We start from the raw sequence: 25,998 nt of genomic DNA, 5'->3' as shown, positions 1-25,998 counted from the left end.
GGAAGTGTAGATGGATGAAGGAAGGGCAGGTGGATGGAGAAGGCAGGTGGATGGGGCATAAGGAACCCCCCTAAGAAACCCATAGGTGCACTCTATCACCTGCAAGGAGAGCTGAGCCCTCCACTCAGACCCCCATTGGCTCAGGGTCACTTCAGTTGGGTAAAAGCCCTTCCTGCCTCACCGCAGGAAGCAGAGGGGACATTTTGGGGCCTCCTTGGGTGGAGAGAAGCTGTCCCCTGCCAGCCATGGCTCCATCCCTCGGGCAGCAGCCCCCTGAGCTGCCCTGGGGCAGTGCAAAGCCAGCTGCTCCAGGATCGTTCCTCCAACCAGACACCAAAATGCCGGTGGTGAGGCCCTGGCCAGCCTGCCAGGAGCCAGCAGCTGAGATGTGGGGCTGGGCAAGCACAGCTGCAGGCTCCTCGAGTTCGCCCCTTCGGTCTGCGCTGCTGCAGCGAGCCAACGCGAAAATGTTTTATTGTTCCGTATAAAATTTATGGGGTGCCTTTATGACAGCATCCCAAAGCAGGGCTGCAGTAAAGGAAGAACTAAAAAGCAGCAGAAAGCCTGACCCACAACAACAGAGAGCTGGCAGTGGCAAAACGCCTGATGGCAGGGGAAGACCTAACACTGGAGAAGATGGGATGGTGTTGGGAACAGCCAGGGCAGGGGATGCGATGGGTCTGGTGGATCAGGAAAGCTCTGGGAGGCTGGGACAGTCACATCCACAGCCACACCATGCAAATGGCATCTCTGGAGCTTTCTGGGTCCTCCTTTCATGGTGGGTACGCACGGCACCAAGCCCTGCTTGCTAGGAATGAGTTCAGTGCAAAGACAACAGCAGCAGCAAGAACGGAGCACCCCCAGTCCATCTTGTGTCTCCATCATCTTGCATCTCCATCGTTGTGCATCTCCATCATCGTGCACCTCCATGATACCCCTCTCCAAGGACATCCCTTGCTGCTCAGCCCTTACTCTCTCCATCTCCCTGTCCAAGGCAAAGCTTTCCAGGGATCCAGGGAGATCCGGCACTGACCAGGATGGTGCAGCTCCGTGTAAACATGCAGTGCCTTTTAAAATAAATTCAACACACCGTGCTCTGGGTATCCCCACCCGGGGACAGCAGTGAGGCTCTGTAGCTGATCTGCACCCCGGAGGCCTCCTGCTGTTTGTGGGCTCAGCACCCTGCGCTGTCCTGGTCCCGTACAGACAGCTGTAGGAAATCTCATCCAGTGGGCTTTGTGCTGGTTTTCCCCCAGGAATGAGGCCGCTCCAGGAAACCCAACTGAGCAGCCTCATTTCCAATGCCCAATTCTGGTAAATGAGCTTAAATTGGGCCTCAGCTGGGCTTCAATTAGAGCATGCAAGCATGAGCTAATTAGGCTGACGAGTGAGGGGTCGGGCTGTGCCTGGGGGCTGGCAGCATCCTCCCCTGGCAGCACTGAGCAAGTCGATGCCTTTGTGCCTCTCCCTTGGCAGGGGACACCCCCAGCTCACAGCACTGGGGCCGTGGGGTTTTTCCTGGGTAAATTTAACCAGAGCAGCCCCATCACCTGGATGATGGCACAGCAATCCCAGCTGCTCTGGTCGCTCCTTGCTGTGTGTTCGCTGGGGCTGGAAACACTTTGCTACCTGTCTGTGCCCCCGTGATGCTCCAGCGATGCTCCTTCGTCCTTTGAATGAGCACAGACCTGGTTTCCAGCAACGTCCCAAGCCTGTGGCAGCAATCCCTGGTCCTTGGGAGCATGAGGAAGAGCGAAGAGGAGGACACGGACATCCCCAGGGTGGGAGCTGCTCATGCTGAGCCTTTCACAGCCCCATGTGAGCGCTCGCCTCTCCAGCAGCGAGCGCCTGCCCTCACTTAGCAGCTTAGGTGCCAGTCCAGCACACCAAAACCTCCTGCTTCCTGGCCCAAATTTGCCTCCAGCTTGACCCCCACACCCGCTGCCAGCCCTGCGCTCAATTCTCAGCCCCAAACCGTGTGCAGACCATCAGCAAGCGGGGTCAGTGCTGCCTCGGGGCAGGATGATGCCCCGGGTGATGCCCCAGATGATACCACTGCTGCTGGGTGAGGGGTCTGCAAAGCTGCTCCCCAAATCCAGGTAGCCAAAGCAGGGCCCCCAAAGCCTGCTGTGCCCCAGGGAGAGGGGACCGTGACATGCAAGATCGGGGCCACTTGGCTGCCCCTTGCACCCCCTCCTGCCAGAACATGGATTTAGGAGAGACTCTCATGGCTGCAGGGAAAGGAGAGCCGGCACAGGAGGGTGAATCAAAAAGACGCTTTAATCAGATTTATCCGACAGCTCTGGATCTCCAAATAAATAGATTTATCAAAACGGAATAAGACAAGAAACCAGGGATAAATACATGTACCGAAACAACCTGAAAATCCCCCAAAGCTATTTCCAGTCAGGGGGAGAGCAGTGCTGCTGCACGCCCTCCTCCCCACGCTACAGCAATGGTCCTGTTGGCCCTTTGGGAGATGCCCCTCCTGTGAATACAGCCCAGTAGATAGTATGTAGGATATACATAAATATATAGCATACTAACACGCGTAGCAGCAACCTTAGTGCAGTGTTCGGGGTCTCGGAGCCATTAAGCTTACATCCTTGCAGGCTGCTGCGGTGAGAGGGGGCAGGGGACGGAGGGGGGGTGGCACCAGCAGGCGGGTGGCATCGCCCCCGTCCCCCACCAGCACCACGAGCAGCAGCTGTGCTGCTGTTGGCCTTGAATTTGTGTCACCATCCCAGGACCCTGACTCTTCTCCACGGTGTCACTGGTGCCAGCAGGCACGTCCTCCCAAAAATCGCGTTGCTGCATGACCTGCAAAGAAGGGAAAGTGCCCCCCAAAATTCTCCCAGTTGAAACAGAGGAGAAAAGACTTTTCAGGAACTACTCTGTGGAGGATATTCAACCAAAGAAACCCTTTGCAGCTCACAGGGCCTCCAAGAAAGGAGGCAGGGAGGTTTTTTTCTCTCCTTGCAGGTCACCTTTACACCGGCAGTGGTACCGAGCAGGGTCTTCTCCTGCTTGGCTGCTAGCTCCTGATGCTCCTCAGGAATTCCTCCTCTCTTCACATTGCACCAGGCCTCCCTCTGCTGCCTCTCCCGCTGCACACCCAGCACTTTTGGCAGCAGGGGATGGCGATGGCCATGTCTGCTCTCCCCTGGAGCACGCCAAAGGGTGACACGTCCATAGCGGTGGCCGGGCTTCGGCGCGGACGTGGTGGCATCGGTTCGGTTTGGTTCCTCTGCTGGAGTTGCTGTCATTTACACTAGTGTACCTCTTATTGCTGTGCCAGTCTATTTAATAATGCGAGTTTTTTTCGTATATATGGGTAGGTGTGTATGTGTGTGTGGGTGTAGATAAATCAATAGCTAGGTTAAAGTTTCTCTTTTACAAGTTCTTTGTTTCTTTCTCTGGACTCTCTGTCATCGTCAGCTCTGACGTCTGGGCTCGGAAGATGTTCCAGTGACCTGGATGAGAAGAGAAGGACACTCATTAGCACCCACCCTCAGTGGTCTTTCCTCAAAAGAAAAGCAGCACCTTCTGAAATGGGGACAACACCCTCTTCCTCCTCCACACGTGTTTTAGCCGGAGCGCAGAGGGCCAGATCCAACTCATGGCCAGTTAATGCAGCAGGCGAGCGGCCCCCCAGCATGGCCAGGGTTAGGGTGAGCCCCTTTATATCAGGGAGAGAAGGGTTTTGTTTCTCCTCTGACTCTTCTTCAGAAAGCCAAAATTCATGATTTTTGGACCATGGGTGGGTGTGCTTCTCTGCCCCCCTTGCTGGCACGGGGCAATAGCTGTCAGCCCCATTTCTTTGGGGTATTGCTCAAAAAAAAAAACCACATTTACACTCGTTTTTCTGATGCCAGCCCATCCTTAACTCTTCGTGCAGGACTTTGCAATGACCTGCAGTGGGGAAGATGCAGCTGAAAAAGGAGGAGAAACCCCCAGGTCCCCCCTCAGCACCACCAGTGGGCTGCAAACTCCCTCCAAAGTAAACGCAGCCCCCCAAAAAGAGGCACCAAGCCCCCAGCCCCTCTCCTCGCTCCCCCTAAACCCCAGCATTCCCATGTACCCCCCTCAACCCCAGAGATGCTGGAGGAGGCTCAGAGCCTTCTTTGCATCCCCTCCAGGTGGTCGCCCCCATGTAATCCCAGCGAGAATTACGCAGCCCAAACGTAGCCATCCCTGGGGGCATATTTTCTGCCTGAATGAACCTCCTGTGGTGGAGAAATCCCCGGAGTGCTTTCCGAGAATCTGTGGTGGCAGCAGAGGAACGGTTTCCCAACAGGGTTATTCATCACGGGAAACTGAGGCACTTGCCAGAGACCCCATCCTGGTGCAAAGCCCAACCTGGGAGCGGGGGCTTGAAAATCCCCCAGGGCTTGGCCAAGAAGTGTTGTCACAAATGGGTTGGAGGCAAAAATAAATCCCCACCTGCCCCAGCCAGAGGCACTGGGTGTGCTGGTTCAACCCAAGACCCCAACCCAACCCATGGATGCTGAGCAATGCGGGAGTGGGCTCGATCCCAGCCTGACCCATTAAACTCTAATCCAGCCCAGGAGAAAAGGCAGCCAGCGGGAAATAACACGGCAGTTTTGCTCTGCACAGGCACTCTCGGCATGTGCACTGGCATTCCTGCTTTTTGTAACATTTACGCACATCCAAGACCATTAAGAATGATTTTTAAAGGTATTTCAGAGTTTGTTTTCTTTCAAATCCTTTGCATCATTTTTTTTTTTTCTCCCCCGTAATGCCAGATGGATTAGATATAAAAAAAATCAAACAGTTTTACGGGCTTTGGAGAGATGTAGCCTTTGGATTTCACAAGCATGCGTCCACTTTTAGAAAGCTGGCTGCCCTTTCCAATGCCATAAAGTGAAAATGTGACCGCTGACCAGGAGTGCAGGCTCCGCGTGTGAAGGGAGCTCAGCCCTGGCCCCGTTGGGTTTGCACAAATCTTCTCCCCGATGCTCGATCCCGCGCCGTGCCGGCGTTTGGGCAGCCTTGGCGGCACGGCCAGCGCACGTCAGCAGAGCTCGGGGTGCTGGGGCCAGGCAGGAGGGGGCATGGGGGGACGGGGGGGGGTGGTTCTTTCTCTACCTTCATTCGTCCTGGTGATCAGCCTGAAGTTCTGCGCTTCTTGCTTGAATTCCTGTTTGCTGATCTTCTTGGTCTGGATCAAGTGAAATATCCCTGCAGAGGGAAACACGGGGCATCAGACAGTGAGGACCAGCTGGGATTTGATGAAGAGATGCACATCTCGCCCTCCTCAGATGCGCAGCCAAGGGACAGAGGCACCAGGGATGCAACAGGGTCCTGCCACCAAAACCTGCTGGGAGTTCGGGATGTCCAGCCCGGGGCTGGCAGCAATCTGATTTCCAAACAGCGATTACTCACCAAATCGGAATACGGCGTTACGACACCATGGAGCAGGTGGAACCAATAAGACTTTGTTGCTCTGGAAAATATCTCGCCCTGGAGAAGCTCTGATCTCCCCCAAACCACCAGGGAGGATCAACAGGATCCCAGGTCCCCTTCCTCTCTGCTCGCTCTCCCCCAGTCCCCACCCATGGGGGCACTGCAGAGCCCTCTCCATCCCCGGGTGCTTCCCTTTCCTCGAAGCAGCCAGCACCAAGGATTTTCCATTCCTTTGCCCCCAGCCCTGAAATTCCTCCAGGACAGGAAATCAGGACTGACCTCAGCGCAGACGGATGGTTCTGCCCGCGCCAGCACCGTCCCGCTAGGGGGGGGTTCCTGAGTCAGAGGTCTGACCCGAGGAAACCAGAGCGTGCATTTAGCAACGGAAGCGACCTTTCCATGGGATTAGGGCTCGTGATACTCCTCTTCGCCTGCAGGCATGACGAAGGGGGCAGGTATGCCTGGCACATCCTTTCCCCACGTCTCGCCCAGCCTCTTCCCGTGCGCCCAGCATCTCACCGGTGTCGGGGGCGGCGTGGTCCCCTTGTTTGGGTAAGAGACCTTCCCTCTTCCCAGCAGCAATTACACATGGAAAGGGTATGTAACGACTGGGAACCGACGAGCGATGTGTATAAACGAGATGTTGTGGGCTGTGGAAAATTAGTACAGGAAGTTAAGTACAGCGGGAGAAATATGTGGCTGGTTGGACTATTAATAAGTCCTTCGAGTGGGTCAGGAAAAGAAGTCCTACCAGTAACAAAAGAAGATACTGGATGGGGATAATAAAACTGTTAATGACGCAAGGAAGTCACAAGTGTTCAATAAATCCTCCTGCTCTATACTTAGAAAGGAGCAGGAGGGTGTGCTTGTAGCCCCCGTGGCTGACGAAGCACTTTCCAGTACATTAGTAACCAGGAGGCTATTTTAAACAAAAGCCGCAAGAGATAAACATCTTTTAATCAACCGACCTAGATAATTTTCACCCGAGAGCCCCCGGAGAGCTGGCTGAGACCTTTGGCCGCTGGATGGTCACTGCTGACAAACGCCAGGAGCTGGGGAGCTGCGGAGGAATGCGGACGTCGAGCCAGCACCCGCACGGAGAGCGCGAGGCGGCGCGGATAAGAATAGCCCACCGCCCATGGAAAAGCCAGCACGGGATGGAGCTGGTGAAGAACGAGAGCGCTTGGGGTGGTGACGGCTGGACGGTGCCATTTCACAGCCAGCAGAAGCTGTCCAAAGACCCTGGCTCATGGGGGATGAGACGGAGAGAGGCGCTGGGGCTGTCCGGCACTCGCCACCCTTCTTGGTGCTCTACGTCCTGCCTCAGGACCAAACCCAGATAGATTCCAGTATCAGGGAGCACAAGGAATGAATGAATGACCAGACCATCTCCGAGGCAGAAATCCATCCTTGCTAATTTTGGAGATGCAGGGGAGAGACAGGCTCTTCGACAGAGGTGTTCTGCCCATCCTAAAATGCGTGGATGGGACAAGTTGTTGATGCCTCTCTCTGCTGGCCACGTGGGGACCACCGTGACTGCAGAAACGCGGCACGTCGTGCCAGGCTGGGAGGGAAGTCTCAGGAAACTGGTGTCAGGACTTGCTAAGCCATGAACAAAGTGGGTATTTCTACGGGGTTCTCAAGGGATCAGCCTTAGAGAAACACCAGGCAGCGTCCTCGCCCATGTCCTGGAGGCAAACAGGAAACCTGTGGCTGAGCCAGAGAAGATGGTAAATAAAGTGATCTGCTTGAGGGAGCTGCGATGCCTGGTAGGCAAACGTCTTGCTACACCCAAATTGTGCTGATACAAACCATGTCCGTGCACTACAGACCTCCGAAATGTCCCCAGGGAGAACACGGACCCGAGAGCATCAGCAGGTGGATGGAGACGTGGGTGCACTTGTGTGAGACCCACCCCAGCAGGACGCAGAGGGGAGACCTTTGCTCAGAGCCCTGCACTCTGTTTTGGGCTCTGCACTTAAGAAAGACACAGAGGGAGCCTGGAGCAGAGCCATGGGAAGGACCAAAGGACCAGAAATTGCTGACATCAAGGGAAGACTGAAAAACCTGGAGCTGTGTAAGAGAGGACAAAGGCAGGAGCTGATGGCATCTTCAAATGCATCAGGGGAAAGGAGTCTGCTTCTTACCCAACGCAGAGCGAATGGGAAGAGCTTGAGCTGCAGGGAGGCTGCGTGTCAGGAAAAGATTTCCCTACAGAAAGAGTTTGTGGCTCTGAACCCCAGAGTTTCCGTGGCAGGAGACCTTCAAGCTCACGCCAGAAGTGCACGGGGGTGGCTGGTCCGGATGCCACAGGTCCTCTGCAGCCCAGGCGTGAGGGCACACCGGTGTGGTGAAACAGAGGAGATCGCTGGTGGTCCTGGAGCTGCAGGGTTTTAGGATAGAAAGGAATCTTTTGGGCATTGTCTAATGCACAGCCTGGCAGGGTAAACCCAGGAAAGAGGTCCTGGGGTTTTTTACCTCCTCGTACAGCCCAGGCATCCACGAGGCAGCAGACGACAGAGCCTCTGAACCACGCCAATCTCATCCATTCCTTTTTTGTCTTCTCCTTTTAATTCCTTCTCCAAAACATCAGAAAGTCAATTTTCAAAACCCCCAAGCCATCCAGACCCCTAAAAATGCAGGGGAGCCCCCACCATGACCCGTGCGAGCTGGGCAAAGCTTTGGGCTGGACGTTGCTGCCAGCTTCTCCTGCTGAGTCCTGCCCCGTGGAGGCACCGTCCCAGCACGGGAACGGAGGAGGCCACGTAGGTTTGGTGAGCCCGTACAAAGGCAGATGGACGGGCTCCAGGCGTGCCTTGCAGGCTCTTTTCTCCACACACGCTGCTCTGTTGGTAGAGTGATGGACCATGGAGAGGTGGAATCCATATGTGACTGAGCTCATGCTCTTTCCCAATAGTAACACTTCCCTCTGCCAAGCAAAAGAGCTGTGTTGGCCTCGGGGACAAGGGCCTCCCCTGTCCTTGGCTGGCAGGGCTCGGGAGCTCCGTGCAGACGCGAAGCTTTTGGCCTCGGAAGGTGGCAAGAAGGTTTGGGTGGTGACCTCTGCCAAGCAGCGAGGAGAGGAAACGGTGGGGCCCAGACAGTGCAGGCTCAGAGCTGTCCTCCAGCTACAAGGTGCCATTGTGAGGGAGGCTTCGCCGCGGTGGGGGGGGGACGGGGAGAGGGGCACCGTGCAGGATGGAGGATGGCAGGGGGAGGATGGAAACATGGTGACGGCCACGGCTCCATCTCTGGAGGTGGTTTCTCTGACTGCTACCCACGTGTGCCCACGCACCCATCCTAGGCAGCTGGGAGACCAGCCCCAGGGGGGCTGAGGACTCTTCTGGGAGAGAGGTGAGACAAGAACACACCCAGGAGACCAGAATATCTGCTCACAGAGGTCCACGAGACACCCAGCTCCATGGACCAAGGGGTGCTGTATCCATAGGTAGGGCGCGACTGACCTCGAGTGCCCAAGGTTTTGCAAGGGGTAGAGTACGTCCGATGGAGGCTCAGGGTTGGGTCTTGCTTTGGGCACCCAGAAACCAAACACAAATGTCTACTGGACCAAGCATCCTGGGTGGAGACAGGCTCCTCTGGTCCATAAGGGTGTTGCACAGCTGGATGTGTGGGGAGATCGGTGTCACTTCACGGATTATGTGCTCTGCTTTGACTACTGGAGGACACACCAACCAAAGGGTCCAAATCCACCTGTCCCAAAAGCAGGCTGGGGAAACTCATCGTCCCTGCATGCATTTTGTGGAAGCGCTACAAGCTTTGTTCCCAGCAGTAGGAGGACCGGGAAAAAGAAAGAGCAAAAGCAAAAACTACAGAGTGACCAGAGTTTTTTGGCTTGTTTGTTTTCCATGTGTGTTTGGCATGGAAGCAGGCAGGTTTTGAGGAACGGCCCCACAGCCCCCGCCTTGTTTGCCCACGTGCTGTGCCTCCGGGTAGTGTTACAGCATGCCACTGGGTACACTGGGACCAAGAGTGGTTTCCAAGCCCTGGTCTGCATGCAGTGACAGCAAGAGAGTGTGAAAGGGAGAGTTAGAAACGCCAGCCTGCTGTCAGCAGGTTTCGACTCACTACACGAGGTCTGGAGCACCACTCGAAAAAGCCTGAAAAGTTGAACAAAGCTTGGAAAGCACCACATTTCTGCACGCACTTTCGCCATTGCTGGCTGGTTTTGTTACGGGACTCACCTTTAATCAGCTTCCAGTTATAGATTTCCACCTCTTCAGAGGGCTCCTTCTCGATTGCGATTGTCCTCAGGACCTCCTTGGAGGTCTCGGAGCTCGGTGGCACAAACATGTACACCAGGACACGGTTGGGGTTCTTGCCGCATTGGGCAGTGACGATTTCATCGGTGGGTTTGACTCTGGTTTCTGGGGACAAAGAAGAGCAGAGTTTATTAAATAGGGCCATGCAGAGGGGCAGGAAGGAGGTTGGAAGAGGCCATCTCAGCACCCAGAGGTGGCACCTTGTTGTGTCTGATGGTGTGGGACACAGCCTTGCTCCCCAGAGCTGGAAGATGGCTCAGAGCTGGGTTGGGATCCTGGCAGCCCCAGAGCACCTGCACCAGGACTGGAAGCAAAGGGCGACATTGATAAAGGGTCCGTAGACCTGCTCACCCCAATATTCCCCTTGGTTTTGGCAGCTTCTACACCAGCAGGGATGGGGCAGGGTGCTTTGCTCTGCCTGGATCCCCCAAACCCACCGTGGGGAGCTCGGTGCCGTCGCCACGCAGCGCAGCCCAGGCTGGGTTCCCCGCTCCCCGTCTCGCTCCCATCCCGGAGAAGCAACGTCAGCGAAGCAGAGAGGGACGAGCCCGCAGCACGGGAGCCAGGGCTGTGGCTGGGCTGCCTGGGCACAGTGCCCGTCCCAGCCCCGCGGGTGGGCTCAGCCCCAGCCCCAGCCCCCTCTCCGTGCCCACGCTGAGCTCCTTCGGCCCCAGAGACCACCACCAGGACCCCAGGGGGATTTCTTCAACACCCCCGGTGAAGAAGAGCCGCTAATTTTCTTGTTGTTGTTGCTTCTGGAGTAATTAAGAATCCCCCATGGTTTTGGAAGGAGATTTATTGCCTTTGGTTGTGGTCCTTGGAACGCAGAGGAGCTCGGCTCAGCTGAATTTAGCCTTGTTCTCCCAGTCATTTTGGATGCTGAAGCTTTTCACACTACTCGAAAGAAAGTTTGGCTATAAATAGACGCGTGGGGTTTATTTTAGTAGGACGGTTATTTTAGGCCCGATTCTGCTCTCCCCACGCTTTCTGGGGTGGTCCTGAGCCGCTCCTCGCATACACCAGGGGAGAGGGGATGGAAATCCCAATTTAACGGGATGCAAAGCGGGACTTTTTCAGCAAAAAGAAGATAAGAGTTCAACCCTGCAGCCTCAGCGTGACCCGAAGCAGGACAACCACAGCGTCTGGGTGCAGGGTCTCCATCCCAGACCACCAAACCTCTCCCCCTCCAGGGCTGCTTGCTGCGTGGCTCAAGGCAGCCCCACATCCACTAGTGGTAAGGATCCAAACGCTCTCGCAGGTACAAGAGGTGTTTAACAACCTCGGAGCTTCACACCAGAGCCACTCGATGGCCAACGGCGTGCAGCACGTCGAGGAGGAGGAATAAAGACCAAGGTGTCCTGGCTGCTAGGTTTCTCCCCAGTAGTGGTGATGGTTTGCCCAGTGCATCGCAGCAATTCCCCTTTTGCAAACAGAAAGCAGTCGGTGTTTCTCTCCAAGCTCCCGCGTACAAAGGAGCACGAGGAGGGCAGTCATGGAAAGTGCCTGGAATTAGAAGACGGGCGAAACCGCCGTGCAGTGAAGCAAGGGACAAGCATGTAACTTGGCTGAGCAGGGGGGTGTGTGTGTGTGATTGCTATCTGTGAGTACTGGAAAGCAAGAAAAAAAAATCGTTTTGGCTGGGTCAGAGTGTTTAACTGGAAATAAATGAAGACTGAAGAGCAGACGATCCCAGCAGAGAAAGCTGTAGACTTTAAACCGGAGAGACCTGCTATAATGGGAATGCAAGACTGGAAGGGCTCTGCTCAGTCATCACATCCCATTCCCACCAGGCACCATGTCATAAATCCTGCTCATAAACATATCACAAACCTTATTAAAACAAGCTGAGCTTCTGCCCTTCGCTCCCCAGGGGAGGCCGTCCCAGCACCTCCCTGCTTGGCAGAAGGAAAACCTTAAAAATCCCAGCTGAAATTATTTTGCAGCCTGTTTGCCCCCATTCCTTAATGTGATAACGTCCTTTGCTTGCTCTCCCTGGAGAGACCCCTCCATGAAACCACCCTGAAGGAGCTCATCAAAGATGACCCAGCAATTGCTGCATCTGAAATCAGGCTCAGGGAGGCTCAGGGCTCTCTAGACTCTCTAGGGAAGCAGTGGGTGGTCCATCATCTAAACATCCAACGCTGAATCATAGAATGGAGAGGGATAACCTGGAAAACATTTTCCAGTGGGAGCAGGAGAAGATCTGATGCCCTGATCTATCTTTTCCAGGTCTGTACTTGCAGGTGAACGGCTTTCCAAAGACCCAGAAGCCCCTGAGAGACCCAAAACCCATTGAATATGAAAAAAAGAGGTCCTCCTCACTGTGTCCCAACCAGCCTGGTCCCTCCTGGTACACCCCAACAGCTGTGTGTAACCCATTCCTTCCAGGGATGAGGAATTTAACCCCAACTCAGACCAAACCACGGGTGCCACAGACACCCCGTACCTGGAGAATCTCCTTCTAATTTCCAACCTGCATTTTTTCAGCTGCCACAATTTAATCCCGTGACTTCGTGTCCCAGCTGGAGGCCTGGGGCACCATCTACCTGTCTGAAGACTGCTAGCGTGCACCTCTTCAGGCATCTTTCTGCAGACTACAGCCACCCAACGCACGCGACCTTTTGGGATCAGCGCAGTTCCCTCACCTTGGGGCAGTCCTCCAGGACAGGACAGCCCTTATTTCAGTGCTTGCCCTGCCGAACCTGCTCACCCAGCATGAATTCAAGCCTCCAGTGATGTGAAACCCTCCCCACCTCCACGCCCAGGGCTTTCAACCACAGCTACAGGAAGGAAACAGAAGACGGCAGCAGGAGCAGGTGGGATTCCACGTACCTGGACATATTTTACAGCATTTCCCGTCCACTTTCTCGGGATAGTCACAGGGATACTCCTTGGGGCACGAGATCTTCTGGCAGTCCTGGACACCATCCCTGCAAGTGCACAGGATGCAGGGCAGGAGGCCGTAGAGCCGGAAGACGGGGTGCCACACTTCCCCGTGGGAGTAGGTCTTCCCGTTGTAAACACAAGCTGGAGGAGACAGAGAGAAGAGCCTGACGCCCGTGGAGGTAAATCCTCCTCCTCTTGGCACGCCCGAGGTCTGCTGGAGCTCTCCACGTTTCACAACCTCCCAAATGTTTGTGCCCACCAGCAGCACACCCGTGTGCAGCGGGCACGGTGGGCGCAGGGACGTTGCAGCCACCCCAACCAGGAGGTGCCCCAGGACCAGGGGACGAGGCTCCAGGAGGTGGAGGCTGCTGGGGCCGAGGTCCCCGGGGGAGGTGAGGGGCAGCTGCGGGCAGGACCTCACCTGTCTCCTGGCTTCTGTGAGGCCAGGGTCCCTCCAAGGCCATCGCCAGCAGCAAGCACAGCAAAGAGTGCCACCTGCTGACTTTTCCATGCAAATTTTTGGAGGTCCCAAAGCTTTCCTCCAGGGCTTCATCTCCAAGGGTTGGAAAGAGCCCTTCTGGAGGCACAGTGGTTGGAGAGCCGCCAGGGGGAGAAGGGACCTGTCTTCTCCCCTTTGTCTCCATGTGGTTGTCTCCCCCTCTTGCCTTTCTGCTCTCCCCTCCAGGGGGACAACAATGGCCCCAGGACAGACCCACCACATTGAAGGTAGGTGCAAGGAGGACCCCCCTGTCCTTCTGCATCAGGGGGGCCTGGAAGGACCACGTGAGGTCTTCCAGCTGACCACCTCCATTCCCAGGTCCCAGGTCTCCAAAACACACCAAGGACCGACCTTCTCCCAGTCCTGTGGTTGGGGGATTCATCCAGACAAGGGGTTGTGGGCCCAGGGTCTGGGCCACCAGGGCTGAGATGGCTGGGTGAGGTTCGTTGTGGAGGAGAGGGAGGTGATAGTCAGTGGTGGAAACCTGCTGCTGAAATAGCTTCCCTGGGGTCCCGAGTCCTGGAGAAGTCAACTCCGGCAACGTACAGAGCACCTGGCCCCTCCATCCCTTACCTTTCTTGTGCTTCTCCTTCAAGACGATCTTCACGGTGGTGCCACCTCCCCCCTTGGGTTTGAAGCTCCTGGGAATGAACTCCAGGGAGGAGCTGAGAACGGTGGACGCGGTGGCTCCGAGGGGCTTCCTGCCCATCGCTTCCCCCGAGCACTGGTCTTGCGAGTGCCTCTGGGAACAGTCAGAGAAAACAGGGGGACTCAGACCCAGGCAGTGCTGGAGAAAGGCACATAGTGTCCTGCATGCTCCCCATCAGGATGGGAAGGTTCAGGGGACTGCAGGGATGAGCAACAACCCCGGAGCCGTCTCAGTGCCTGCCATCTAAAGGGTCCTGAGCAGTTTGTGCCAATGCCCCATGCTGGTGACCTCCTAGGCTGCATGTGGATCACCTCCCTCATCGGGGCAGCACCCAAAGCCCAACACAGCACCCTCAGAGAGACATCTGGGGTCCTAACACAGGCAGGGAAATGTGCTGGGCTATTCTAGACACTCGCTGGACAGCTGAGGATTGGCATCAGCACAACCTACCCAGGATCAGCGAGGTGAGGACGGGCCGTATCCTGCCCTCTCACCTGGCTGGCACCACGAGCACTGGTGAGGAGCTGCCAGCCAGCAGGAGCAAAACCCCTGGAACATCCCAGGCTTCCAAGAGCAAAATGCTGGGACAAGACACGCAGCACAAAGGGTCCCCTTGTGTCTATTTTGGAGGTTTTATAGGTGGTGGAGGTGTGATGCTGGCAGTTCACCCAGCAGTATGGAAAAGGGAAGGGCCAGGAGCTGTAAGTGACCTAATCCCACAGACCTGGCGTGGGCTGCCCAGCTCCAAAATGTCACCCTGAATCAACCCTCAGCAGCCAGGGAGTCACTTTTTCCTTGCTGGGGCTGCTGATACAAACAGCCTGGGGAAGGAATGCTCGTGGCCAGCTCCAGTGCTGGCTGCTCTGGGGGAGCTACAACCAGGGGCAAACACCCCTGAGCCCAGGGGGAAGAGAAGTAAAACAACATCTGGAGCAAAATCCCCCGGAGAGAGATTTGGGCCGCCTGACTCCACGGGCAAGGGTCATATCTGGCTGTTAGTCACCTCTGAATCTTCTCTGTTCTCAACTCTTTTAACCCACTGGCCAAGGAAGAGGAGAAGTGCTGAAGATTTACTGTTCCCGCAGGCCTTTTGCTCTTCCAAAGACATCAGAGATGCTCCAGAGGAGAAGCCAAGAGTCCTCACCTGGTGCTCTCAGGTCTCAGCCCGTGCTGATAGCCCTCACCTAAAGTCACGCAAGCACGACTCAACTGCAAAGCAAGTGTCAGTGGTTCTGCTGCCCAAGGAACTGGCCACCCTCGTAGAGCTACTATGGGCTGTTTTTATTTTTCTTTGTAGAATACTATGGCCAAGGGCAAACAGCTTTGTTTGAGCTGTATAATGGGACTGTTAGAAGCAGTGCTCTGAGTTTGAAAATGCAAAGGTCACGTACAACACCTCTGTTTAACTGCAGGGGTTCCTCTTCCGCGGACTTCTCGTATGAGCCGTCTGCAAGGAAACAACATTGTCCAGTGAAATGCAGCAGGGCTGGCTGAGGGTTTGTTCTCTGGGGTCCAGCTGACTAAAAGCAGCTCTCTGCAGGGTGCTGGATCCCTGAGAGCTCTGGGGTGAGAGGAGCTTTGAATATGCAATTCACAACATTCAAAGCAAATGGCTTCTCTATGTCACACGCCAAAACCCTTTTATCCCCACTGATGGTTAATGAGAGCTCAGCTCTGAAAAAGACTTGGCCTTGTAGCCTTCTGAAATTAGGTGGCATGGAAATACCCCAGAGGTTGAGCATGAGGTGATGGGGATGATCTGGCATTAAAAAGAGATTCAAAGACGTTCCTCATGAAACACTGAGCAGATGGCACCAAGTGCAAGGGAAGCTCTGGTGGTGCCCACAGCTCCATAAAAGTGGTTTGCTTGGTGTCCCACAACCAACCCAATCTGGACCAAACTCCAGTCTTCCCAATGTGCACACTGGTTGCACTGTCTGGCCCTCACCTAGGGCTTTCTGTGGGACCTGGGCTCTTCTGAAAAGCTGCCTGTGCCAGAGCAAAACATCCCCCCTCCTTTCGGAGCAATCTCTTTGCTGCTGGTGAGGTCAACAAGGCCACACAGATGCCACCAAAATATTTTAAAACGCCTGTCTTTTTCATGAGGTCATTAAACAGTCTTAAATATATCACCCCAGCCCTGAGAGTCTGCGATTCTGCAAAACCCAGAGACTTTTGTTTTACCATAAAGAAGAGTCAGCCCAGCACAGTGCAGGGAGGCAACCCCAGCCCAGTTTTCTGCCGACTGTTCAGCAGCAGCCAGCAACCCTAACAACTAAAAAAAATTAAGGGGTTGGGGCTACAGGTTGCAAAAGAGGAGAGCTTGGAGGAGGCACCCCCAGGTCACTCTGTGTCCATGGCCAGGGGGTCACCATTGCCTTCCAGCTTCAGATATATATTTCTGGTATTAAATGAGTTAGGGGAAACAGCAGGAAATTCATGACTTTTCCTTGGAGAGCTGTGAGAGTGAAGGCTAAGCTGTATTTAGGTGGGACAGGGGTTTTCCCTAGGGTCTGACCGTCCTGGAAACTTCCCTAGAGCACCAGCAGCATGCACCATCCCTACGTGGTCCATACAACCACGTCCATCCTGGTGGGCGAGTGATCCAGAGGACATCACCCTCCATGCAGGTCACATCTTTTGCAGCAGTGGCAGGACAAAGGGCTCAGCCCTGGACTGCGTGCGGGCAGCAGGGAGGCAGGACACGGGTACATGTGGGAGGGGAAGCATGGGAGAAAAAAACTCAGCCCTTATCTTTTGTTTCCTGGTGTGACCCAGACATAGCGAGTGGCCTGATTTAAAGCAGAGGTTTCCAAAATCTTGCTTAAGAGGCTTGGAATAGCTCCTGACAGGTCATGGTAGTCCCCATGGCTCCCATCCCTTGCTCAGGAGCAGCTCCTGGGCCCCCCTTACCTTTGCAGACCTGGCAGCAGGAGTCTGGCACCGTTAGGGGAGAGGAGCACAGCAGCTCCGGGCAGGTCACCAAGCCGCAGTAAATCTGGCCTTCCTAGGGGACAGGAGCAAAAAAAATGCATTGTCAGCATTACCAAGGTCCAAACACGGCTGAATGGCCCCAGTATCGGGGTGCCAGCACTTCAAATTGCAGACCCAGTAGAAATCATCAACACCCCAATAGTCCATCCTCAAATACCACTAATCACCTAATGACCAAATATCCTCAATATAACTAATCACCAATGACCAAAAGCTGAAAATCTGCCCTGCCGTGCTCTTCATCCAACATCCTATCCCAACACGGGGTAGGTAGTGCCTTGCCCTCAGGCACCGTTAGCACCACCAGCTCTGAAACAGCCACCACACACGTGCAAGCGCTCCGTAACACCAACTCAGAGCAGCACAAGAACCTGTTCCCTAACAGATCCCAGGACGAGGACCTGCAGGGGTTAGGTGGAGAGGGGAATCGCGATGCTGAACGCAGAGCCAGGTCCACCCCACAGCTCTGCCCTCCCTCTGCGCAGGGCGATTCAATAACACCAGAAGCAAGCACAAAGGCACTGGGCCAAGAGCTGTGGATGGACGTTCAGGTGCAGACTTTTTTCCACTGGCTTGCTGGTTGCTTTGGAAAACACTTGCCGTAGCGATAGAAGCTGAAAACCATGGCCAAAGCCAGCCTTGAATTCAGTGCATCCCAGTCCCATTTCGGTCAGCGGATCTGCAACCTTTAGCTGCAGGGCTGAGGTTTTGCTGCTTTGCAGAAGGGTTGATGGGGATGTTGAGCAGCCCAGCAGCAGCAGACCCCAGCAGCACGGCCATCTTCTCCGCACGGGAATTTTCTCCAGGGTGCCACCAAGCTCTCGCTCAATGGAAAGCAAGAGGTCAGCCAAGGACGTCCTTAAAATCTAAATCACAGCAGCTTCTTCTGCCATCAAAAAGCCCAGCCACCATGCGGGGGACAGAAAGAGGAAGCAGAAATCTGGTGGATCTCGTGGAGGTCGCTGCCAACCAAACCCTCCAGGGACCTGCACGTGGGCCAGACCTGCAGGGAGCAGGGCTTGGCCAGGGAACCACATTCTCCTTTCTCTTTCTGACCAGTGGGCCACAGCAAAGACCTGCCCTGGGCGGGAGAGATCACGTCATAAAAAGCAGGATTTAGGCTGGAGGCCCTGGTCTCAGGACGGTTTTCAAAGACGTTTAGCCCAGCTGTTCCCGCAGCTGTTCTAACAGCTGACAACATCAGACACAGCCCGGCAAGACCCCACTGCTGCAAGGCTCACAGTCATCCTTTTATTTTCCCCTTTGTATCCAAGGCGTTATCCTAATAAACAGAGGCTGAGCGAGAGCCAGTGCCTCCAAGCGGGACAAGCAGTTCCACAGGCTCCTGGTGATGGTGGGCTTGGAAGAAGGGCCACGTGGGCACTCACAGTTGCATTTGAGGGCTCTTTCCATGGTGTTTGTCCCCATCAGAAGGTGGTCTGGCATCCAGTTGGGGTCAGTCAGAGTGGAACCAGCCTCAGAAGCTGCATAAAAGCTGTAGGAGTTGGACTCGATGATCCTTGTGGGTTCAGCTCGGGATATTCCATGATTCTCTGATAATTTCCAAGTGTAAGCTCTTGCTCTTGCCACCTAGCTCCCAGCACCTTGCTCCCAGGCTCACACAGACACCAAGGGCTCAGGCCAGGTGTGCCAGGTATTGTGGACACTCTGCAGTAGAAGCAAGCATCAGCTGATGGTAACCACCACGTGCATGCTCCTGGCATGGAGAAATGAGATGGTTTGGGTTCTTTCACTGCTCTTTCTTCTCTGGCTGAGCTCAGACTAATTCTTTGCTGCAAGCAAAGCACGGACCAGTGGAGCCTGGAACCACCAGGCTCTGCACAACAACCAGTGAAAGCCACATCTGTGCCACCCGCTTTTTTATGGCAGCGTCCAAGTCCAGCACTTTCTAATGCCCTTCCTCACTGTCTCTCGAGGAGGAGGAGCCCCTCCAGCCATCTCCCGACACTCAGCTCCTGGCTCGCGCAGCCCACGCTCCGCACACCTTCAGCATCATCTCTGGCCAGGCTGCTTCCTGCCCCCTGAGTGATGCTTGTTGCTTTTCGGCAGGTTTCTGCAGCATGCCAGCCCGCGGGAGAGGGCTGGGCAGAGCCGAGCCAAGCCCCATCTCAGGACATCGCTGGGGGCTCAGGGAGGAGGAACATCCCTGCAGGGCTGGTAACAGGTAGCAGAGAGGCAGTCCATCACAGTGATAGATGCTAAGGACCACACAGCATCATCCCAGCCACCGTCACAGTGACAGGATGGTCTCCAGACCTCGGGAAGGACAGAGCAGATAAGCCAATTGGGACCAGCACCGAAGACGGGCAAGCAATGGTCACAGCAATGCAGGGTGAAAGGCAGATGTCTCCTGCAAATGCTTTTCAAGCCCTGGGTTCAGCTTCTGATTAAATCTGAGCACATGGGATGAAGATCACCAGGAGCCTGCCCGTTGCCATCCCTCACTGCCGGGTTTGCAGCGAATGTCCCCACCTCGCTGCCACCACCCCCAGCACCCAGCAGTGGCTGGGAGCCACCAAATCATTTCTGGAGCTCAGCTCAGCCCCACCAGCTCCACGCCAGGCTCAAGATCCCAAGAGCTTCTGAAGCCCAAGAGCTGGCCCCTCACGTCCATGTCACCTTGCAGGCGGGCTGAGCTCTCGCAGATCCCCCTCGCTACAAACTCATCGGCTTTGTGCAGGTGCAGGAAGGCTTCCAGCTCTCCTTTTTGCCTTAAGATGTCCCAGTGGGGCAGGTTGGACAGCTGGATGCTGCAGAGACCGGTCTCCATCCCCTGGGACAAGGCTTTGCCCCCTGCCCACCCCAGGGAGCCCTGGCTGTGCCAGCCCTGAATCCATCCATGGGATTTCCAGCAAATAAGTGGTGTGACCAGACATTCAGGCTACTTTCCCCAGTCTGCTCCAGCACAGCAGAGGTTTTTAACCTAGCAGGACATTGCAGGGATGCAGGAGAAGACCCCAAGCCCTCCCCACCTCCCGTGGGCTCCCCGGAGGCTTACGGAGCAGCTGCACTGCACACACTGGTTGGGCTGGCGGCTGGGGAAGAGCTCACTGGTGGTGAACATCTCGCCTTGCTGGTACGTCGTCCCGTTGTACTGGCAGGACCTGGCAGGCGCCCGGAGGCCAGAGGGGGAGTTTGGCTCTGGAAGGGAGGATGAGAGAGCAGCGGGGTGAGAGCCAGCCCCTACCAGCACAGATACTCAGCAGGTTCCCCCCAGACCAGCCCCAAAGGACGAGGACCTTTTACACGCCCCAAAAGCTTTTGGGGAATGGGGCTGCCCTGACCACGCTGAGCTCATCACAAAGGTGAAACCCAGGCAAGTGTCGTTCATTTTTAGTGGGATTTAATTACCCATGGGAGAAGCCCTTTAGATCTGGCTCTGGCTGATGTTGGAGGTCATCCCAAGTAAGGGAGGGAAAAACTCAAGAATTTTGTGCAAATTCTTCAAAAATGTTCTTTCTTTTTTCTGCATCCGACACATTTTGCAGGCAAATGATCTGGTTAACATGCTAGCTTCTGGTTTGTCACTGAGCTGTGAACTGACATTTTGTCCCTACAAGGCTTCTCAGGATGGGGGGGAGCTGCAGAAAGCTGTCTGTTAAAGGGTCCTTTCACATCAAAGTGATATTTTGGGGGAGGCAAGAGCAATATGGGCAGTGGTCATTGCTGCCTGACCTCCTGAGCAAGGCCAGACCCAGCACCACTGTGCTGCTCCCTGATGGCAGCCGAGGCATGTCCCGCATGACTGTGAGCAACCCCCAAGCCGTGCCTCAGTTTCCCAGCTTGTTAGAGGTCTGCCTGCTTCCTTGGCATGAAAACCCAGGAGGGGACAAGGAGGTTGTGTGTCCCTGGCCCAGCACTGGTGTGATGACCCCAGGGAGTGACCCACCCCCATAAGGGGTTTTCTTGTCCCCTGCTCACAGCTACAAGCGCTGGGAGCTCACAGCCCCAGATATGCCAGCTCTGGGGTGGGATCTGATGAACGTGAAACAATTCCCCCTGGTTCCCGTCATCCCCTTCCCAAGGGACATTCCCCTACCGAGACACCGCGGGCAGCACTGCTGGGGGTCCGTGACGGGGCTGGCGCACTGCAGAGCCGGGCACTGGATCCGATAGCACCTGGTGTTCCCATTCTGAGAAGAGATTAAACCGGTTCTTTTAGCTACATGTTCACCCCACCAGGAAAGAAAGAGCTTCCCAAAGTTACCCCTTCCTTGGCCTTTCTCTAGGGAGCTGGGCAGAGGAGGAGGATTTTGCATGATGGCCCCATTACCTCCTGGACAAGGATGTCTCCATCCCCGGCTCAGACCCCGGTGCCAGCCAGCTCACGGTCTCATCTCTCATCATCAAAGACCACCCATGGTCCCACCAGAGCCCAGAGCCACCTCCATCCACAGCCCAACACCACTGCTGGGACAGCTCCCTCATGAGGTCAACCCAACACCTACGGGGGCATGCAGGGCTTTATCCAAAGGAAAGACATTAATCAAATGCCCCCATGGGACTGGAAGGGGCTTCTCTGGTCAAATTAGACCCCAGAACCAGCCTGTAATGCCCTGACGTGGTGGCACCCTGCTCATCTCTTGCGGCACCCTGCCCAGGACGTACCTCGGAGCAGCTGCAGCGGATGCAGTACATCAGCCCCTGGGGCTCCAGGTAGGGGTGCCAGCTCTCGCCTGGGCTGTACTTCTTGCCGCTGAAGTCACAGAACATATCCGGCCCTGAAAGTCAACGGGGAGAAGCTGCTTGAGAGAAGGAAGGGGACAGCCCCCGGGACAGCTCTCCTCCCTCTGTGATGAGTAGGGCAAGGACGGATTGGTAGCTGCACGCCATCACTGAGAAGCTGATGGTCACATCCCATCCACCAGCCCAGACCTGGAGACATTCCCCAAAATCCATCTTTTTGCCACGACGTGTTTCTTTAGGCTGGGACCCCTCTGACCAAAGGGCAGCTTTACTGTGCAAGCTGGACTGCCTTTGCAGAAATTAGAGTCGTCCCTCTAAAACACTAAGACACCCTTTGGAGATCCCCCCTCTCCCTACATCTCAGCAGACCCCTAGCAAATCCTCCCCAGCTCCAAGCTGCACACCAGCCCTTCAGCAGGATGAAGCCATCCTCAAGTCCTGAGGACTTGCGGGTCCATAATCACCACCAACAACCCAGGGCTTTGGCCAGAAAGCCCAGTTCAGCCATCCTTAATGTCTGCACCAAAAAACATCGCCTGGCCCTACGGGGTCAAGCTCCAGCCCCATGTAGGTCAGACCTACACGAACCTGGACCCCATAACTCCACCACAGCCTGGTGGCTGTCCCCGTGCCATGTCCCCAAGCCCCAAACAGCTGGAACGACACACCGCTGCTAAGGCTCTTTCGTGAATAAGCACACGCCTGTCCGTGTGTTATTAGTGGTTTAAGTGCTTACAGCCCCACTAAAAACTGAAGGTGATTTAAAAGGTTATGTCATCGAGGGGATTTGAGGTAGTTGGGGCGATTACGTTGCTGGAAGGCAGCTGAGATGTTTACGCTCCCTGAAGTATTTATGGGCCTTTAAAACCTTATGGCGCCCTGGGGGAGAGGGCAGAGGGGAGACAGCTGTTTGCCGAGGCACTGTGCCCAGCTCCCGCCGCCGAAGCTGGAGATGTCACGTCCTTAACGCCAGCATTTCTCCCACCGACCAGGTAAACCTCATACAAACACGTTTTGGTGGGCTGCCGTCCCTCCTGAGGCTACTGAGCATCCTCAGGATGAAGCCGAGTGATGCTCTACAGCAAGCAGGTCATCTGCAGCCGCTGGGAAGGGCAACCCTAGGGGTCTGCCAGCAGCTCCAAGCTCCTCGTTGAGTTGATGGGTTCAAGCATGAGTTTCTCCAGGTTGCACCTTCCAAGCAGGTGGCCACCAGGTGTCCAGACCGCCTGGCCCAAGCTCAGCGCGGTGGGGCCAGCACTGCCTCTGGAGAGGTGGAGATCTGCAATGATTTTCAGGTGGATGACATCAGAGGGACAGGCTGGGGCGCTCTTCTTTTGCCGCTCAGGTCTCTACATAGTCCTCATAGCATGCTCCAAACCTCTGACAAGTCAGCAAACCCATATTCCTGGCCATGCACCGGCTTACAGCAAAGCATGCAAAAATGCGGAGTGCATGGCTGGAAATTGCAAATACCAGGGAGAGAAAAAAAAATATTAAAAAAACCCCTCATCGTCACTTTGCAAAAGGGTGAGAAAATGACTTCATTTTTCCCTGCTTGCAGCATCTTCGTGAATTATGCTGAGGGTGAAGAAATCAAGTTGCCTTCATATGACACGGCCCCACTCGGCTCGCAGGCTCCCATGCCAGTTGGCTGCTTCGTTCAAACATTTAATCACTTGCCTTTCACAAGTGGAGCCCTGGTTTGGGTCCAGCCCTCGAAAGCAGCCTGATTCATGTCTGCAAAGGGCCTGCTGGTAAAATTAAAGCCGACTGGCAGCACTGGGCAGCAGCAGACGCTTGTCCGCATCTCAGCAGCACTATGCCGCCTATTTGGCAAGAGGCGCGCACGTGTTTGGTTAAAAGCAAGCTGGGGTGGATGGAAGGAGGAGGCTTAAAAGCTGGAGGCTCTGGATCATTTTTTCCCATGCCAGGCTAATAATTTCATTTTCAGAGGTCAAAGCTTGGATATCTTCCCAGTTCACTCGGAGTGAAAAGCCATTTGTGGCAGCATGTCGCTCCCGTGCCTTTCAGCCTCCTCGCTTACTGTGTCCTCAGCAACAGCATGCTCACAACAGTCGTGCTGCTTTACTTCACAGAATCCCAGAATCACAGAATTGTAGTGGTTGGAAGGGACCTCAAGAGATCATCGGGTCCAACCCCCCTGCCAAAGCAGGTTCCCTAGAGCAGGCTGCCCAGGTAGGCGTCCAGACGGGCCTTAAATATCTCCAGAGAAGGAGACCCCACAACCTCCCTGGGCAGCCTGTCCCAGTGCTCCGTCACCCTCACCGGGAAGAAGTTCTTTCACATGTTGGTGCGGACCTTCCTGGGCTCCATTTTGTGGCCATTGCCCCTTGTCCTGTCCCCACAAACCACTGAAAAGAGGTTGGCCATGTCCCTCCGTCTCCCACACTTAAGATATTTGTAAACATTGATAATATCCCCTCTCGGTCTTCTTTTCTCCAGGCTGAACAGACCCAGGTCTCTCAGCCTTTCCTCATAGGGGAGATGCTCCAGGCCCCGTATCATCTTTGTGGCCCTCCGCTGGACTCTTTCCAGGAGATCCCTGTCTTTTTTGCACTGGGGAGCCCAGAACTGGACACAGCACTCCAGGTGAGGCTTCTCTCATTGCTTCTCATTTTCCAGGGAGGACTCCTGGGCCGTGGAGCGTATTCATGGTTGCAGGACCAAGAATCCCAGTGAAGCCATCCTCCTTCATCCGCCTCCAAGGCACAACCAGGCCGCGATGTCCTAAACCTGGAAACCCCACACCTGGAGGGGGCCCCACGGCATCAGGGATCATATTTGGGAAGGACTGAGCTCCACATTGTGAAAACATCCACAAACAGGCCCCATCCAACCGCTTGCTGACCAAACACACGAGCCCCTGATACGGGACTGCGCCCTTCGGAGCACCATTATGGGTGGTAGGCCTCCCTGGCCACCAGCCGCTTTCTGAGGTGTCTCCAGCCCTGTTCTGGGTGAGGAGCACCTGGTTAAACCCACTGAATGCCCCAGGTGGGGTCCAGGGCCAGTGGCCCAGCCCCACTCATGTCTGGAACCGATCTGGCACGGGCTGTCCCCAAACAGTGCCCATGCATTTGGCAGAGCCCCCGTAGGCACTGCCAACACCACGCTGGGGAACGTGCCAGGAGCAGGAGCCCGACACCCCCGGGCAATGCTTGAGGCTGTGCCCAGGGCCTAGTTTACTCTAATTATCATTAATTACCTTCAGTTATCATTAATTATCATTAATTGCATCCTGGGTAGCAAGGACAGTGTGTGATAGATGGAAAGTATGACAGGGGGTGAGGCAAGAGAGGGCTGTTGCAAAGACAGGGGTGATCTCTGGCCATGGCAGGGACAGAAAGAAACAGTCGGCCTGGGGCAAAGCCTGGGAGGCTTAGGACAGACATTGAGGGACATTTTCTGGCTGTCAGGAGATTTAAGCACCACATTAGGCTGTTGTGGGGGCTCTGAGATGCTGTCTGAACACACTGGAGCTGCACCTTCATGAGACCATCTAGAGACACCAGTGCGAGGTAATAAACCCAACGGCATGGAGAGCCCCCTCCTGCGCTGCCTGCGGTGACCACCGACATCTCCCTCATGCCACCAAAACTGCTCTGATGCCTCTTTGAGACAGATCCTGGATGCAGACAAGTCCCCTTGGCCTGTGTGTCCATGACAGCTGTCCCCTGAAGCTCCCCGACGCGCTGGCACAGCCGTTTGAGCCAGTTCACTGCGTCCCCACCAGCAGCAGGCTGGGAGGACGAGGACGTCCCCGTGGGTTTCTCAGTGTGTCACGACTCATCCCAGTGCCTGAACGCTTTGGCCACGGCTGCACCAGGGGCTAACGCAGGTGAGATGCTCTCCTGCACTGGTGCTGAGCCCCACTGCGGTCTGTTAGCAGGAACCAAAGCAAGCTATTAAATCCTCACGCGTGATCGCTACCGAAATGCCGCATTCGGCTGCCGAACCCTCCTTTGCTCAGCTGTGCTCACTTCACTCCCCTCGGGAAACAAGGACTGATGCTCGGTGAAGCCATGCACGTGTATGTGCATTTACTTGTGCCTGTGCAAGACCTCGTCCTCACACCCCCTGCTCCCAGAGTGGGGTATCCAGACCTGTGATGAAGATCCCCCCCGATGGGTCATGGGGGGTTAAAAGCAGCTTTTACATCCCAGGTTGGACATCCCCGGGGAAACATTCACCTTCACGCACCTATCCCCAGCGTGGGCTCACAGTCTAAAGCCTGAACCATGGCTAGAAAGGGGCAAAAACACCCACAAGACCCAAAAGCACAGAAAACGAGGGTAAACCCACTCCACTCTGCTCACCCCCCAGCCCCGTGCCTCAGTTTCCCCAGCAGGGAGTTTCCCTCTGGATCCCAGCTTTCCCAGCAAGGATGCTACCGAAAAATGCCTCAGGTTTCAGCAAAGACACGACACCTTGCTTCTCCCCATGCCTCACTGTGCCTCTCTCCCCAGCCCTGGTGCAGGATTTCCCCCTCCCCGTGGTCCCCGTTGTTCCCCAGAGCCCTGCCCCACGCAGGACAC

General features: G+C 55.4%; 1 protein-coding gene across 1 annotated transcript; it reads right to left on the bottom strand.

Moving 5' to 3' along the window:
* Positions 1–2,378: 2,378 nt before the first annotated feature.
* On the bottom strand, positions 2,379–25,703 carry CHRDL2 (chordin like 2). Its single transcript, XM_035570399.1, has 11 exons — positions 25,664–25,703; positions 21,365–21,477; positions 20,796–20,889; positions 19,755–19,897; positions 16,655–16,748; positions 15,133–15,188; positions 13,666–13,834; positions 12,540–12,734; positions 9,630–9,812; positions 5,110–5,202; positions 2,379–3,473 (listed from the first exon to the last, which is right to left on the bottom strand). The coding sequence occupies exons 1-11, from the start codon at positions 25,701–25,703 to the stop codon at positions 3,394–3,396; spliced, it is 1,260 nt and encodes a 419-aa protein (XP_035426292.1). The 3' UTR covers positions 2,379–3,393.
* Between the last annotated feature and the right edge of the window lie 295 nt (positions 25,704–25,998).

The sequence above is a fragment of the Cygnus atratus genome, chromosome 1 (genome assembly GCF_013377495.2).
Source record: "Cygnus atratus isolate AKBS03 ecotype Queensland, Australia chromosome 1, CAtr_DNAZoo_HiC_assembly, whole genome shotgun sequence".
NCBI classification, from domain to species: domain Eukaryota; kingdom Metazoa; phylum Chordata; class Aves; order Anseriformes; family Anatidae; genus Cygnus; species Cygnus atratus.
This window is presented reverse-complemented; position numbering and strand designations above follow the sequence as displayed.